The sequence below is a fragment of the Prionailurus viverrinus genome, chromosome D2 (genome assembly GCF_022837055.1).
Source record: "Prionailurus viverrinus isolate Anna chromosome D2, UM_Priviv_1.0, whole genome shotgun sequence".
Taxonomy (NCBI): Eukaryota; Metazoa; Chordata; class Mammalia; order Carnivora; family Felidae; genus Prionailurus; species Prionailurus viverrinus.
In genome coordinates this window covers 54,004,718-54,020,366 of record NC_062571.1, presented here as the reverse complement: position 1 = coordinate 54,020,366, position 15,649 = coordinate 54,004,718, and the positions used below count along the sequence as shown (strand labels likewise).

Genomic DNA, 15,649 nt, shown 5'->3' with positions numbered 1-15,649 from the left:
CCAGTTCAGGGAAGTTCTCAGCTATAATTTCTTCAAGTACCCCTTCAGCACCTTTCCCTCTCTCTTCCTCCTCTGGGATACCAATTATGCGTATATTATTTCTTTTTAGTGTATCACTTAGTTCCCTAATTTTCCCCTCATACTCCTGGATTTTTTTATCTCTCTTTCTCTCAGCTTCCTCTTTTTCCATAACTTTATCTTCTAGTTCACCTATTCTCTCCTCTGCCTCTTCAATCCGAGCTGTGGTGGTTTCCATTTTGTTATGCATTTCGTTTAAAGCGTTTTTCAGCTCCTCGTGACTGTTCCTTAGTCCCTTGATCTCTATAGCAAGAGATTCTCTGCTGTCGTCTATACTGTGTTCAAGCCCAGCGATTAATTTTATGACTATTATTCTAAATTCACTTTCTGTTATATTATTTAAATCCTTTTTGATCAGCTCATTAGCTGTTGTTATTTCCTGGAGATTCTTCTGAGGGGAATTCTTCCGCTTGGTCATTTTGGACAGTCCCTGGCGTGGTGAGGACCTGCAGGGCACTTCCCCTGTGCTGTGGTGTATAACTGGAGTTGGTGGGCGGGGCCGCAATCAGACCTGATGTCTGCCCCCAGCCCACCGCTGGGGCCACAGTCAGACTGGTGTGTGCCTTCTCTTCCCTTCTCCTAGGGGCGGGATTCACTGTGGGGTGGCGTGGCCCATCTGGGCTACTTGCACACTGCCAGGCTTGTGATGCTGGAGATCTGGCGTATTAGCTGGGGTGGGTAGGCAAGGTGCACGGGGGCAGGAGGGGCAGGCTTAGCTCGCTTCTCCTTAGGTGATCCATTTCAGGAGGGGCCCTGTGGCAGCGGGAGGGAGTCAGATCCGCTGCCGGAGGTTTGGCTCCGCAGAAGCACAGAGTTGGGTGTTTGCGCGGAGCGAGCAAGTTCCCTGGCCGGAACTGGTTCTCTTCGGGATTTTGGCTGGGGGATGGGCGGGGGAGATGGCGCTGGCGAGCGCCTTTGTTCCCCACCAAACCGAGCTCTGTCGTCCGGGGGCTCAGCAGCTCTCCCTCCCTTTGTCCTCCAGCCTTCCCGCTTTCCGAGCAGAGCTGTTAACTTATGACCTCCCAGACGCTAAGTCGCGCTTGCTGTCGGAACACAGTCCGTCAGGCCCCTCCGCTTTTGCCAGCCAGACTCGGGGGCTCTGCTTGGCCGGCGAGCCGCCCCTCCTCCCCGGCTCCCTCCCGCCAGTCCGTGGAGCGCGCACCGCCTCGCCGCCCTTCCTACCCTCTTCCGTGGGCCTCTCATCTGCGCTTGGCTCCGGCGACTCCGTTCTGCTAATCCTCTGGCGGTTTTCTGGGTTATTTAGGCAGGTGTAGGTGGAATCTAAGTGATCAGCAGGACGCGCGGTGAGCCCAGCGTCCTCCTACGCCGCCATCTTCCCTCTCTCCTCGCCAAAATAATCTGCACAGTAGTTTTAAGAAGCAAAAGAAGGGAAGGCCTGTTCCTCCCAAAGGCTGCAGCTGTTGCCATCTTCTCTCCAGTGACTCCATGGGCCTTGAGTCAAACCCAAGAACTTGCTTTGGAATTTTAATCCCCCTGCATTCCTCGTGAGAGTAAGGAGGGTTTGTCTGACAGGTCTGCTCTGCCAATGCCACATACACTCAACTTCAGCTTAAACCTGGTCACGCTTATGAGTCAGGAAACTGGTGTGGCTTGCAAGATGGAAATCAAACATAAATGACTTTGACAGTTCTGAGGCCTGAAAAGCTATTCTACAGATTATCTGTTTCTTTTCTTTTTTAGGTACACGTTGCCTCTCATGGAAGGAAAAGCTAATGTCACAATTCTTGACACTCAGATCCGAAAGTTGCGGTCCCGATCTCTCTCCCAGATACACGAGGCAGCTGTGAGGATGAGGTCTGAGGCCACAGAGGTGAAGTCCACGCTGGCGGAAATTGAGGACTGGCTTGATAAACTGCTGCAGCTGACTGAAGAGGTAGGACTTTTAAACTACACAAAGGTCACTTGATATGGAAGAGGGATTCTGTGGAGGGGCACCAAGGACAGAGAAGGTGGTAAGAGAATGTAGTATATTATCTTGGATATTGAGCAAATCTGACAGAAGTGAGACCAAGAAGTTACTGGGCTGGGATAGTAATGGGTAATGGGGTGAATATCACTGAAGTGAGAACAGAAGAATTTTGAGTTGGTGGTTCTGGAAAGATCTTCAAAGTGGACAGATCAGAGAGTATGTCAAGTAGAGGGAGAAAGTAGCAAATCTATGTAGCACAGAGGATTGAAGTGCCACCTGTTCTTGGGACCAGGAAGACCTGGTTTTGAATCTTGGATCTACTGTATGTAACCTTGGGCAACCTCTGTAAGCCTCAGTTTCCCATATATAAAATGGGATAATTGTAGTACTCACTTCATAGCATTGTATTTAGATGATGAGTATGAAGGGCTTAGCATGGTGTAGGGCACATCGCGGTGCTGGGTAAATATTGGCTGCCATTAACCTCTGTGTACTGGAAACACGAGAGTATAAGACCCCTCCTGTTGACCTTCAGAGATTTGGGTGGGCGGGGGTCATAATATATTTGTGGATAGAAATGCATTTGAAAAAACATGCGATTATAGGTAATTTTTAGTTTCTACTTTTTATGCTTTGGTACTTTCCAAGTTTCCTATGGTGACAACTTATATCACCTTTATAATCAGAAAAAAGGGGGATTTAAGAGACTAAATTAATATTTCAGATTTGGCAAATATTGGATTGAGGTGGAGATACTTGGTCAGTGTCCAGTGAAATATATGAAACCAATAACCCTTGACTACTGATGGCAAGAAAAGAGGGGGTATTTCCTAATCTACCTCTCAGAGCTGTGTAGGTCAGACTTTTGGCAGGTGAAGCCACCGCCCCCACCCTGCTTCACTCTATTCCCTTTGGACCAGCCACAGCCTGCCTCCCCGCCCTACAGACTCTGTGGTCCCAGAAGATGTGCGACTCAGGAATTCAGACAGAGCCCTAATCACAGAGTTTCTAAGGGGAGCCCTGAGGAGCCAGCCTGCAGGGTCTCCAGTCCCTCTGTTTAGACTAACTCCAGTTTTGCTTACTTTTCCATCCACCCATGTGACCAGCCACAGAACAGTATGCCTGACATTATCATCTGGATGATCCGGGGAGAGAAAAGACTGGCCTATGCACGCATTCCTGCACATCAGGTTTTATACTCCACCAGTGGTGAGAACGCATCTGGGAAATACTGTGGGAAAACCCAGACCATCTTGCTGAAGGTATGGCTTCAACACCGTGTCCTGTGAAATACTTACATGCAAACCCCACATTCCCAAGAAGGGGCTGTTTTATTTTCTGACCGTTGAAGGACTACTAGGGCAATCATGATCAATTCCTACCCATTCTGGCATCTTCTCCTGGAGTGATAATTCCCAGAGAGTAGTCTGATGCCTGGCTTCACAGAAATATAAGTGGATTCTCATATCCGTTTGTACATTCAATCTGATGGAATAAGTTGTTTGGTTGAAGTACATGAAGAGAATCAGGCCTCACATAGATATGTAATTGGAAAAGGGAGGAGTATTTTAATATCTTTTTCAGATAATTGTGGATACACATCTTTGATACAACACCAGACTCAAGTAGTAGCTTCTAAACGGCTATTTGCAGTATGGAATTGAAACTGTATCAATGACCTTTTCATTCTCTGCTACATTGAAATCCATTGGTTTTTCTTGTACTTTGAATGGTTCTTTTATCTATCCCTGATTTTGTAACATTTAGCATTGATCATTTAGAAAATATTAGTTCATGAAGTTATGCAGATTTTCCTAATGTTGACACATTTTATCTTATGACATTGGAAAAAATCACATTTATTAATATTACTCATCAGGAAAGTCTTTATGTATCAGGATGCTATGAAGTTCACCATGACAGCTACAAGTTTTAAAAAATTCTTACTTGTTTTTACTTGGAAGACTGACTTCTATCATTGGCTATAGAATACAGTCAGTCATCGTCCTTGAAGTGACAGGTTCACTTGGTTTATGTTCAAAAAAACGTCTGCCCCACACCTAAGTCTGAGTGGCCGTTTTTGTCTGCCAATCACTGTTTCAAGTAAAAAAGGTTTCCATTAAAAAACAAAAAGGGGTCATCTTGGTAGCTCAGTCATTTGGGCATCCAGCTTTGGCTCAGGTCATGATCTCATGGTGCATGGGTTCAAGCCCTGCATGGGGCTCTCAGCTCTCAGCACAGAGTCCACTTTGGATCTTCTGTCTCCCTCTCTCTTTGCCCCTCCCCCTCTGCTCTCTTGCTCTCCTGCTCTCTCTCCCTCTCTGTCTCAAAAATAAATAAACATTTTTTAAAAAGGCTAATTCAGATGAGCTCTGGGTGTTGTATGGAAACCAATTTGACAATAAATTTCATATTACAAAAATAAATTTTTTAAAATAATAAATAAATAATAAAAAAATAAAAGCGCTAATTCAGAGGTGCCTGGGTGGCAGTTAAGCGTCTGACTTCAGCTCAGGTCATGATCTCACGGTCTGTGAGTTCAAGCCTTGTGTTAGGCTCTGCACTGACAGCTCAGAGCCTGGAGCCTGCTTCAGCTTCTGTGTCTCCCTCTCTCTCTGCCCCTCCCCTGCTCACGCGCTCTCTCTCTCTCTCTCTCTCTCTCAAAAATAAATTAACATTAAAAAAATTAAAAAGTAAATTTTAAAAGGCTAATTCAGTTCACATTTCAAACAACCACATAAGAGATTTTTCGCAAGCTATACAGTAATATGCAGCAGAAATAATTTGTGTATACTTTCCATTTCATCACACAAAATGTTTTAAAAACGTACTCAAGGGGGCGCTTGGCTAGCTCAGTCAGTAGAGCGTGTGACTCAATCTCAGGGTCATAAATTCAAGCCACAGCTTGGGCATGAGCCTACTTAAAAAAAAAAAAAAGTTAAAAGAAAAAGATATACTCAAGGATCATGATTTGATAAGATTAGTAACTTTTACTGATTTATTTAAAACTGGCATTTCTTTTCTTTACTGCGAGTGATGAAGAAAACTATCACCACAGGTTCAGTTTGGTGTCACTGCCCCAATTCCTGCTGCAGTGCCCAGAGTCTTATCCACCACTGCTGTTGTGCCCTCAGTGCCCATGCCAGTACAGCGGAAAATGACAAGTAACACGTTAGTATTATTAGGAAAATAGTTTTACTCCGTGAACCTCCTGAGAAGGTCTCAAGGACACACAGGGGTCTAGGGATTACATTTTGACAACCACCGTTTTTGTTGTTATCACAATCTCTGCTGTAGGGTCATTTGGAAACATTTTAACTAAGCTGACTTAAAAGTAGGCTGGGGAGAACAGGAGAACAGTGATTGGATGTTCAGTCTGTTTGTGGCTTGAACTTAACGCGTGTGCTACAGCCAGTGTTATTGTGCATCTCACAGTATCCGCGGGAAAACAACCACGGACCCAAGGTGCCTGTGCAGCTGCGGGTGAACATCTGGCTGGGCCTGAGTGCCGTTGAGAAGAAGTTCAACAGCTTCGCAGAAGGAACATTCACCGTCTTTGCTGAAATGGTACATTTCATGACATGACTATCTTTTCTTTCTGTGGGGGAGTCCTTTTACATGTCCTCCTTAGAGAAAACGCTCACAGATCAAAAACAGCCACAGCCATCAGCACTACCTAGAATCCCATCTGAGGGACCTTCCTCTGGGGGCATAGGGAAAGATTGGCCACACTGGGACGGACCCACCAGAGTGATTCATACACAGACAACCCAGGAATGAGGACACTGGGCAGGTGCAGACCTTGAGAGGTGTGCTTGGGGAGTGGGGGTCTTTGCACCACAGAAGACTCATTCCTCACATAGGGAAACCTCTCTAAGTGATGGTAAAACTGGGTATCCTGTTGACCATGCTGACTGCCAGGGCCACCCGGGAGATTCTGATTCTGTAACTGAGTTAGGGATGAGCACCAGCAGTGATTCCAGGGTGGGTGGATATGAGACCTCAGTGGACCACTTTGAGAAACAGTGAGATACATAGGAAACACACAGAGCCCTTACAGAGCAGGCTCGGAAGTGCCACTGGAGATCAATAGAGGGTGTGCTACAAGCCACACGGAAGGCCCAGAATGTCTGATACTTATGCACAGTCATCTGGACCACGTGGAGTCATGGCATCAGGGCACGTGCAGGAGACGCTTGCTCCAACATTCACGTAGGGTTTCTTGACATCGGCCTGTCTCCAGCTCTGAGGCTGGAGCTCAGCTGGGAGAAGCTAGCTAGCACTGAGCAAGGATCAACCAGTCCAGGGCTCCGTTTCACCCTTTCTAGATCTTTCAGACTAGATAGCTCAGACTCTAATTTCAACTCACATTAAAGAGGTGATCCACACATCTTAGTTGTGTGACTAGTTTCCTTAGATTCTCACAACCTATGAGTACCAGTAGGGGCACATTAACGGCAATAATGGACATTTCAACTGGTTCTTGCCCTCCTGTGCTAAAACCACACCTCTGTTCTCTGCAGAATCCACCATCACCCTGCATCCCCTACCAGATTTCTGGAGGTCTCTGAGGTGCTTCACATGTGTTAACAGTCTTGCCAAATTCCTTGCCTGGATTTTATTCTAGCCATGCTGGCCCCCAAGCAGAAGTAGTGGGAACACCTTGCTCCTCTCTATTCTGTGTCCTTGTCACTTAGAAACCAGAGAAGCCATGCACATGCCCCCAAGTCTCACAGCCCCTTGTAACAATAGCTTCTTCAGCTACTTCCTGAAGCTTATCTCCTTTCAAGGCTCAGAGCCCATATCTGAGACAGGAACTACTGTGGTTGCTTGAACCCAATTTCCCCATCAAGCGTCTATTCAGACTTGTTCCTTCCTTCTTCAACCTCAGTCAAACTTCCCTGTCACTTGCAAATCATCTTTGCAGTGGGCTCATCAGCAGAAAAAATGGAAATTTCAGCTTGCACCCCAACAGGGACACTCACCACTGGCAAATCACAACCTTTTTGATGGTTGACAGAGTGAAGAGCAGACCTTTGTAGATTTATAAGTTCCAACTTAGAAAGAAATGCCCTGTAAACCAAAGTCTGTCATTGCCACTGAACCTGGGCTTCCAGAAAGATCTTGATCTTCATCCCCACTATATTCCAGAGGGGATGAAGGCACAGAACTTTTAGGCTCCATAAAGGCTGGGCCCTTAAAGGACCTTCATATGTCAGACAGGTTCTTTGTAGACTGCCTAGGAAATGTACCATCAATTATAATGTTGATTCTGTGGGGAAATGGGCCCTAAGTTCTAGACAGTAGACCGTTTACAAGTAAACTCTTAGAAACCTGCACATTCATAAATTGATGACTTTTGTGGGTATTTTAAAAATTAGGTTGACTAAAGAGACTCTTAAATACAGAGAACAATCTGAAGGTTGATGGGAGGTGGGGGGAGAGGGGAAGTTGGGTGATGGGCATTGAGGAGGGCACCTGTTGGGATGAGCACTGGGTGTTGTATGTAAGCCAATTTGACAATAAATTATATTTAAAAATTTTTTTTAATTAAAATAAAAATTAGGTTCAGAGAACCATTTGGAGCCATTCAGTATAATAATGGAAACAACTAGTGTGATATACCACTGTTCACAATCATTTGCACATTTGAACAATTCTATGAGAATTGGTAGTATTATCCCCAATTAACAGATGGGAACACTGAGTCTTAGAAAGATGAGTGATTTGCCCAAAATTACATAATCAGTAGCAGCTCGAGTTAGGTCCCTACCTTCTACGTATAAAGTTTTTTCACTTTCTATCATTGTTTAGCTTAAATGGGCTTAAACATTTAGAGGCGGACTTTATTTCTTGCTCTCTGATGGTGTTTCTCTAATTTGTTTTTAACAGTATGAAAATCAGGCTCTTATGTTTGGAAAATGGGGCACTTCTGGATTAGTCGGTCGTCATAAATTTTCGGATGTCACAGGAAAAATAAAACTCAAGAGGGAATTCTTTTTACCTCCAAAAGGCTGGGAATGGGAAGGAGACTGGATAGTTGATCCTGAAAGAAGGTAAGTTTTTCCACTTTCTGAGAAAACAGGGATGACAATGAAGCCTTTCCCTAGAAAGTGCTAAATGAATCTTCTCCATCATCATTCTTGGAAATATTGATGTAACACTCACTGAACACAAGTCCATAGAAACTTGCAATATGTCATTGGTGCCCCATAATAAAACAAGGAAATACAAAAAGCACCTAGTGCTAACATTTGTTGAAAACTTATTATGTGTGAATGTGTCAAGCAGTGTACTAAGCACCAGTGTGCTAATCACTTTGTTGAATCTGAACTACAGCTCTACAAGGTAGGTAGTGTCAGAAATTATGAAGGGTCTGAGATTTTTAACAAGCAAACAAGGTCACCTGCTATACTTCCATGGATGCTGGAAGGAGATTCAGGACTCCTGGGTCAGAGACAAAGGACTTCACGACCAGCCCCAATAGCTGTACCAGAATTAACATTTGCTCTAGTCACTCTGTGGCAATAGGGAGTCAGTTTCCACAGAGTGACAAGGAGATGGTCAGATGGTACTTAAACATGAAGTGGTTTGTGTAACAGGAGAGGAAACTGAGCTTAGGGAACCAGAATCAATTGGTTAGCAAGCCTGCTGACCCTTTGCTCCAGAGAGAGAGAGAGAGACACTCTCTCTGTCTTCCAAGATTATTCCTCATATAAACATCCTTAACTGTGCAGAAACACAAGAACTCATAGAGAATTATCTCCCAACAAATAATAGCATTATCTCCACTTCACAAGTGAGGAAACTGAGAACTACAGAAATTAAATAACTTACCCAAACACACATAGGTTGTGAGTGGTACCAGTCCAGCCTGGGCACCAAAACCACCACTCAACTATTTTGCTGGAATGTCTGTAAGAAACAGTAGAGACTATGCTTTAAATGGGTGAATTGTATCTCAAAAGCTCATTGTTAAAATGAAAGAAACAGTAGAGGGGAGGCAAGCATGTGTCCCCGGGGGGTTTGGGTTTCTGCAAGTTGCCAACACCCTTGGAACCAGAGCTCCCCTTCCCCACCTCATCACAGCATACTTGACTTTGGAGGAAACGAGCTTGTGAAGCTGGATCTTAAGGCCTCAAGCTGGAGTTCTTCCTCTCTGTCCACATTTGTTTCCTGTGATCACAGGCATTGGGGAAGGAAGCCAATGAGCATGCTGGGTCTGGTCTGGTCTGTCAAGACCGGATGATTCCACATGATTGCTTTTAACCCACAACAGCTTGCTTTGGATGGGGTTGGGGTTGCTGGTGAGGAGAAGTGAAATGGGATCTGAATTGGACAGAAGGAAGAAAGGTTAGTGAGGACAGGGAAAGGCAGAGGCATTGTGTTTGGAAAAGTAGAAGGGTCAAAGCATGTCAGGGGTTGACAGGACCTCAGAGGCCGGCAGCCAGGTCTTCTATTCTCCTTCTCGGGGGCCCAGAGAAATGACGGGATGAGCTCAATTTATACAAAGAGTTGGGACTACTTACTTTCTGATTTCTTTCCAGTGCTTGATTCTAGGGGAGGATGCAGCAGGGAAAAGATGTAGGGCCACGGTGAAAGAAAAAGAAACCTCACTTGAGTGGGTACCTGGCAGAACACTCCAGTCAAAGTTGGAGCCTCCATACTTTCCATTATGGGTTGTCAAAATAGTTCCAACTCCAAGAGGAAAATTGGCCTGGCAGAGAGTCAGTATGGATTTCTTAAGTACCTAAATGGAGTCTGGAGTCTTAAATGACCTGGTTTGGCTGTCAACCTAGGAACTATCCAGAAAATGTAAACTCCTCCCTTCAGTTTGTGTTACGTAGACCATGCAAGCCATGAGTAAAAATTTCCACACTTGGCCTCATGAGACTGTCTCCCCTCAATTTTTTAAAATAGGGGGAATGAGGGTGGACAACATCCTATTCTTTTGAACTGTTAGCCAGGAGTTTTGCTGGGGAAAAAAAAAAAAAAAAAAAAAAGCTGAACGGTCCTGAACTGAAACAAAAATATGGAGCATAAGATCTCTATAAGGAGCTGCCCACAGAACTGTTTTCCCAGTCCCCACCCTAATTACTGAGAAGGAGCAGGCCTGCTAACTGGAGGCGTGCTCTATAATTTAGGTCTCCTTGTTCCCGCAGACCCCTTCTTCAAAGGAATGTCAGAAGCTATTAGCAGGAAGAGGAGTTTGGAGTGGAGAACCCAAGGGGTAGAGTGAGGAGGGAACCGGTGTAGATGTTTCCCGACCACTGGGCCGAGCTGGGGTGGTTGGCTTCCATTGCTCCTTTGGTAACCCGAGCCTCACCCGCAGCTTGTTGACTGAGGCGGACGCAGGTCACACGGAGTTCACGGATGAAGTGTACCAGAATGAGAGTCGCTACCCTGGGGGCGAGTGGAAGGCAGCCGAGGACACCTACACCGATGCGGTGAGCGGGCTGCTCCCCAGAGAGAGCCTCAACCCTAGCTCTTTGGAACCACGACCCGTGAACCCGCCGACCATGAGGCGCGGCCTCCCCCTCTCTTCTGCTCTGTCTCGTGTTCTGAACAGCCTTACCTTAACTTTAAGCCACACAAGTGCACCTATAAATTATTTTCTCTGGAGAAGTCACTGGGCCTGTTTAGATGTTGGTACAAGGTAAAATTTGAGTTGTGCAATAAATAAATATTTATCATTTAACTCGTTTTAAGAAGCACAAGTGGAATGTGTATGTCTCTAAAATATTCAAACAGCATAAAAGGAAATGAAAAGTGATTCTCCCAGATTTATATTCCACCCCCACCCCGCCCCATGGTAACTACTGAAAACATGTTTCTGTTCTTGCTCAACTATATAACTTTTTCCTTCCTCTCTCTCTCTCTCTCTCTCTCTCTCTGTCTCTCTCTCTCTCTCTCTCTCTCTCACACACACACCTAAATAGAATTGTGTTGTGTGCACAGTTCAACAACTTGTATTTTCCATATGACAGTGTATCCTGGACATCTTTTGATATCAGTACATATAGAACTATGAACTTTTTTTAAAAAATGCCTGCAGAGTGTTTTATTATATGCACCCTCTCTAATTTATTTAAATGATCCTCTCCTTGTGGACATTTTTTTTTCTAGTCTTAGGTTTTTTTAAAGCAATGCAGCAGTAAATGTTTTTATACGTACATTTTTATTCACTTGTGAAAATTTATCTCCAGGAAAGATCCCCGGATTGGTTTGGTCAGATTTCAGTACATATGCAATTTTGATAAGTATTGCCAAACAGCTTTCAAATAGGTTGTATAAGTTTGCATGTCCAGCAACAGCTTCTTAGAGGGCTGTTTTCCTAAACACTGACTACCCCACTGCCACAGCCTTGTCACTGCATGATCAGTGGTACCCTGATGTCATCTCCATTTTCTCACTCTTAATTTAAAGTGAGGCTGGGTAATTTTCCATGTGTTTATGGACCACCTTTACTTCTGTTCTTAGGAACTTTTTTTCATAACTGTTGGTTTTAATGCAGTCAGTACTTAAGTGAGTATTTAACCTAAACCTTGCTTAATCTTACACAATTAGCATCTAGAACCTCCAGTGACATTCCCTTGTACTTAAAAACATGTTTTTTCCCCACACTTTTTCCATCTCTGATGGTTTCTTTCCTACTAGCTCCTCATAAAGACAGTTGTACCATTTCATAATTTTAAGTTGAACACAGGAAATTGCTGATATTTGACATTTTTGATGGTCAAAGCAATTCCCATGGTTCAACCCAACATACCCCCTAACAGTGGAAACAGAAGGTATTCTAAAAAAACTAATTTCGTGTAGCAGTTGTGCATAGAGATTAAAGATTCTTCTGAGTGTAGCATCTAAGTTAGCACGTGAATACCATTGTTAAATGTGAGGTACCATCTCACTTTTGCTCCTTATTGGACCCTATGACTTACTTGTCTTCATTTTTTCGTTTCTGTTTTAAAGAATGGTGATAAAGCAGCATCACCCAGCGAGCTGACATGCCCTCCAGGTTGGGAATGGGAAGATGACGCATGGGTATATGACATAAATCGAGCAGTGGATGAGAAAGGTAACATTTTAGATCTGTTACATGCCGGGCTGTCTGCGGCAAGGCCCTGCTTAACCAGAGTAAAGTTTCCTTGGCAGGGAGGAGTCTTACTTCTGTTGGTTTGTGACAATCAGGTCTTGGATATTAGCTGTGACTCTTCAGATGCAAAATCTGAAGGACGAGCAAGTGCTTGGACAGGTGTGTGGGGGGGCATCAAGAGTGAAAAATACAAGATCACAGGGGGCCAGGTGGCTGCACGTTGAGATGCTGGGGATCCAGGACGAGAATTTGGGAAGGAAGTAGAATTTGGACTTTCTCTTTTCTAATCACACCCATAGCTTCCCTGGGAACATCACACTCAGGACCCTGTAGCTCAGGAAGAAAGACTGTAAAATGCCTTAAAAGTCAACCTATTCAGCAATAATGCAGGTTGTTGTTGTTGTTGTTGTTGTTGTTGTTTTTAAGTAAGGTTGACATACAATAATGTAGATTATTGACATAGATTCTGTTAATGGTGTTTATCCTTTTCAATGAATAGTAATGTAAAGTTAAATGACTATAATATTTGGAAATATCAAAAGAGAAAATCTGATTTTTTTTCCCTTATGAAAGAAAAAAAAAACCATAATACAGAAGGGTTCAACTAGATAATAAATTTCTTGCTGATCTTGATGCACACGCCAGGCCTTATAATAATAGCTAGCACTGAGCACAAACATAGTCCTAGTTATTTGCATGTATTATTTTGATGAACTCTGTTTTAAAAAGGTATTCTTTATCATTATTGCTGGGGAAATTAGGCCATAGGCAGGTTTACTAACCAGCAAGGATGTTTTTAGTGAATATCCAGCAGTGGTGATGCTGGGATTTAAACCCTGGCTGTGCAGCTACACAGACGACACCCTTCAGCACTGTCCCCATCTGCCTCTTGCACTGTGCTTTATTCGTAGATGCACTAAATTACCATGAGTGATTGGAGGGAGAAAGGGGAAGGAGAACCTCGTGGGCGCAAAGGAAGCAGTTTGAAGAGGGATCGAAGGGGACAGAGCTGTATTCAGTTTGGCTGAACTGCAGCAAAGTGAAAGGGGCAGTGGCATTCCTTGTCACCACAGAGAATGTTGATGGGGGAGCAGAGAGATTGGCTGGATGTTTTCTGGAAGTTTATCTAGCAGTCTGGCAAATGCATCTCTTTGGGATAACCGTTGGCAAACTCTGTTCCAGGCTGGGAGTATGGAATTACCATTCCTCCTGATAATAAGCCCAAATCCTGGGTTGCAGCAGAGAAAATGTATCATACTCATAGGCGGCGAAGGCTGGTCCGAAAACGCAAGAAAGATTTAACACAAAGCACTTCAAGTACTGCAAGGGTAAGAGTTACCATGGAGGAAGCTACGTCCGGGGAGTCGGGGCGGGGGGGCCCACACAGAATTCCAGTGACTCTGCTTTTGCTACAGAAACCATTCGCCAGTCAAGGGCCTAATGCCTGCTCAAAGAAGTTTGCAAAATGTGCCCCCCACCCCAACCAGCCACAACACATTACCTGCGAGCTTGTTAGAAACGCCTCACTCCAGACCTACTGATTTAAGAATCAGGGGTGCGGCCCAGCAGTCTGTGCTTCAACATGTCTTTCAGGTGACCCTGAAGTCGGCTGAATAATGAGAACCACTCTAGAGGTAGCAATAGAAATTATTTTGGTGGCATAAGAAAGTAGTGGCAATAGTTCAGCCCTTGAATAAGATACACGAGGACTCAAATCCTGGCTTTATTTCCTTTCTCATCTGCAAAATGGGTATAATACCATGCTTTTAATTAGGGTAGTATAAAGCTTACGTGGAATAATAGTAAGTGAAATGGAATAATACTGCTCATAATAATAAGTGGAATGTGTTATGTGCCTTCTCTAATGCTAGGTACTGAATACGCATTATCTGTAATCCCCGAGATATACATTTATCCTCATTTTTTAGATAATGCTCACAGAGGTTAAATGGACTCTAGGCCACATGTCTAAAATGACTGAGCCAGCCATGTTTGAACGCAGGCAAGGCTGTTCCACAAAGTGCCTGACTCATAGTAAATGCAACGAAATTACTTTTTATTAGACAGGGAGCTCCTTGGACACAAATTGGAAGCCGTCTACTTTGTATCCTTCTTGCCACCTCAGAAACTAGTTCCTAACAAGTAATGGAGGAGAATGAATAAACTGATAAACGAATACCTCTCATTCAACTACCCGTATTCTGATGGGGTGAGAAGTTCCTAGAGGCACTTGGCTCCCTCCTGCCTGCCACAGGAGAGCACCAAGAGGGGGTGGGAAGAAGACTAGAAACTTGGCCCAGTCCTACCAAAAAGTATTGTTGAGACTTTGATCCTGTTCCCTAACCTCCTCACTCTTGGCTACCTGAAATATTTCAGTGCCACTGTGAATACTACTAGAGCAGCGATTACAAGATTGTGCTTGACCTGCAATTATGTTTATTCAAAATTGAAAAACGAATCTCTACAATGGTTATAGCCTCCATAGAGCTCTTATTTCTGAGATCATAAATATGATTCAGTATTATTTTGCATTTATTAAATCTAGTAATACTTTTAAGGCATTTACAGAAAATGTCCACCAGTAAAGGTCAGCCACACGAAGGCATGGACCCTGTCTTGTCTTGTCCTTCACTGCCTCCTTGGTGCTTAACACAATCTCTGTCACACAGTAGACACGCATATTTGTTGAACTGCATACAACATTGAACACTGAGGGCATTTATGTATAAACCGTTTTGAAGATGAAAAGTACTATACTCATAAGTTATTAGTTATTACGGAAGTAATATATCTGATCTATCAGTTATGCCGGCTATCAGCTTAGATGAGACATTTAAATCCTCGGGACCGTGGTGTCACTTTTTCCTATATAAAGTGGAGATAATAATGTTTCATAAACCGTATCACAATTGCAATGTCTTATGAGCTAATGAAAATGACAATATAGAAAGCAAGTTAAGAAAGAATCCATTTTCCTTAACCCTCCCCAAATCTGAATAAGGTGCCTCTCCTGCAATGTCTCATTCCATTGCAATTGCTTGGTTATCTCTCAGTGTTCCCACAGTCCATCAGCTCTGCAAGGACAGACAGCGTGTCTGCTTCTTTCTTTGTTGTATCACTGGCTCGTAGCATAGCGCTCGGAACAGAGTAGATTTTCAATGCGTATTTGTTGATTGACCACATAATCTGCCTTATCAATTAAGGGATATTATTATTGTTATTATTATGATTATCATTAGCATTCAAAGTTTTACTTCTGTTCTAGGCCATGGAAGAATATGAAGACCGGGAGGGCTGGGAATATGCTTCTTTAATTGGCTGGAAATTTCACTGGAAACAGCGTAGTTCGGATACCTTTCGCCGTAGACGCTGGAGAAGAAAAATGGCTCCTTCAGAAACACATGGTGCAGCTGCCATCTTTAAACTTGAAGGTGCCCTCGTAAGTAATAAATACTCAAAGCTCAAAAATTTTGGTGTAGAGAAAATAGATGAGTGTTGGATACACCTGGGACGCCATGGAGATCCCTCCAGTACTGCAGGACTGCAGA

General features: G+C 43.8%; 1 protein-coding gene across 5 annotated transcripts in view; it reads left to right on the top strand.

The window, feature by feature from the left end:
• Positions 1–15,649, top strand: part of MYOF (myoferlin) — a 157,621-nt gene that overhangs the window by 98,326 nt on the left and 43,646 nt on the right. For all 5 annotated transcript variants that reach the window (XM_047824477.1, XM_047824479.1, XM_047824476.1 and 2 more), the window contains 8 exons: positions 1,780–1,972; positions 3,115–3,270; positions 5,444–5,575; positions 7,901–8,064; positions 10,341–10,455; positions 11,978–12,083; positions 13,284–13,429; positions 15,367–15,540. In XM_047824477.1, coding sequence (XP_047680433.1) covers positions 1,780–1,972; positions 3,115–3,270; positions 5,444–5,575; positions 7,901–8,064; positions 10,341–10,455; positions 11,978–12,083; positions 13,284–13,429; positions 15,367–15,540 — 1,186 coding nt within the window. The remainder of the gene's footprint in view (positions 1–1,779; positions 1,973–3,114; positions 3,271–5,443; positions 5,576–7,900; positions 8,065–10,340; positions 10,456–11,977; positions 12,084–13,283; positions 13,430–15,366; positions 15,541–15,649) is intronic.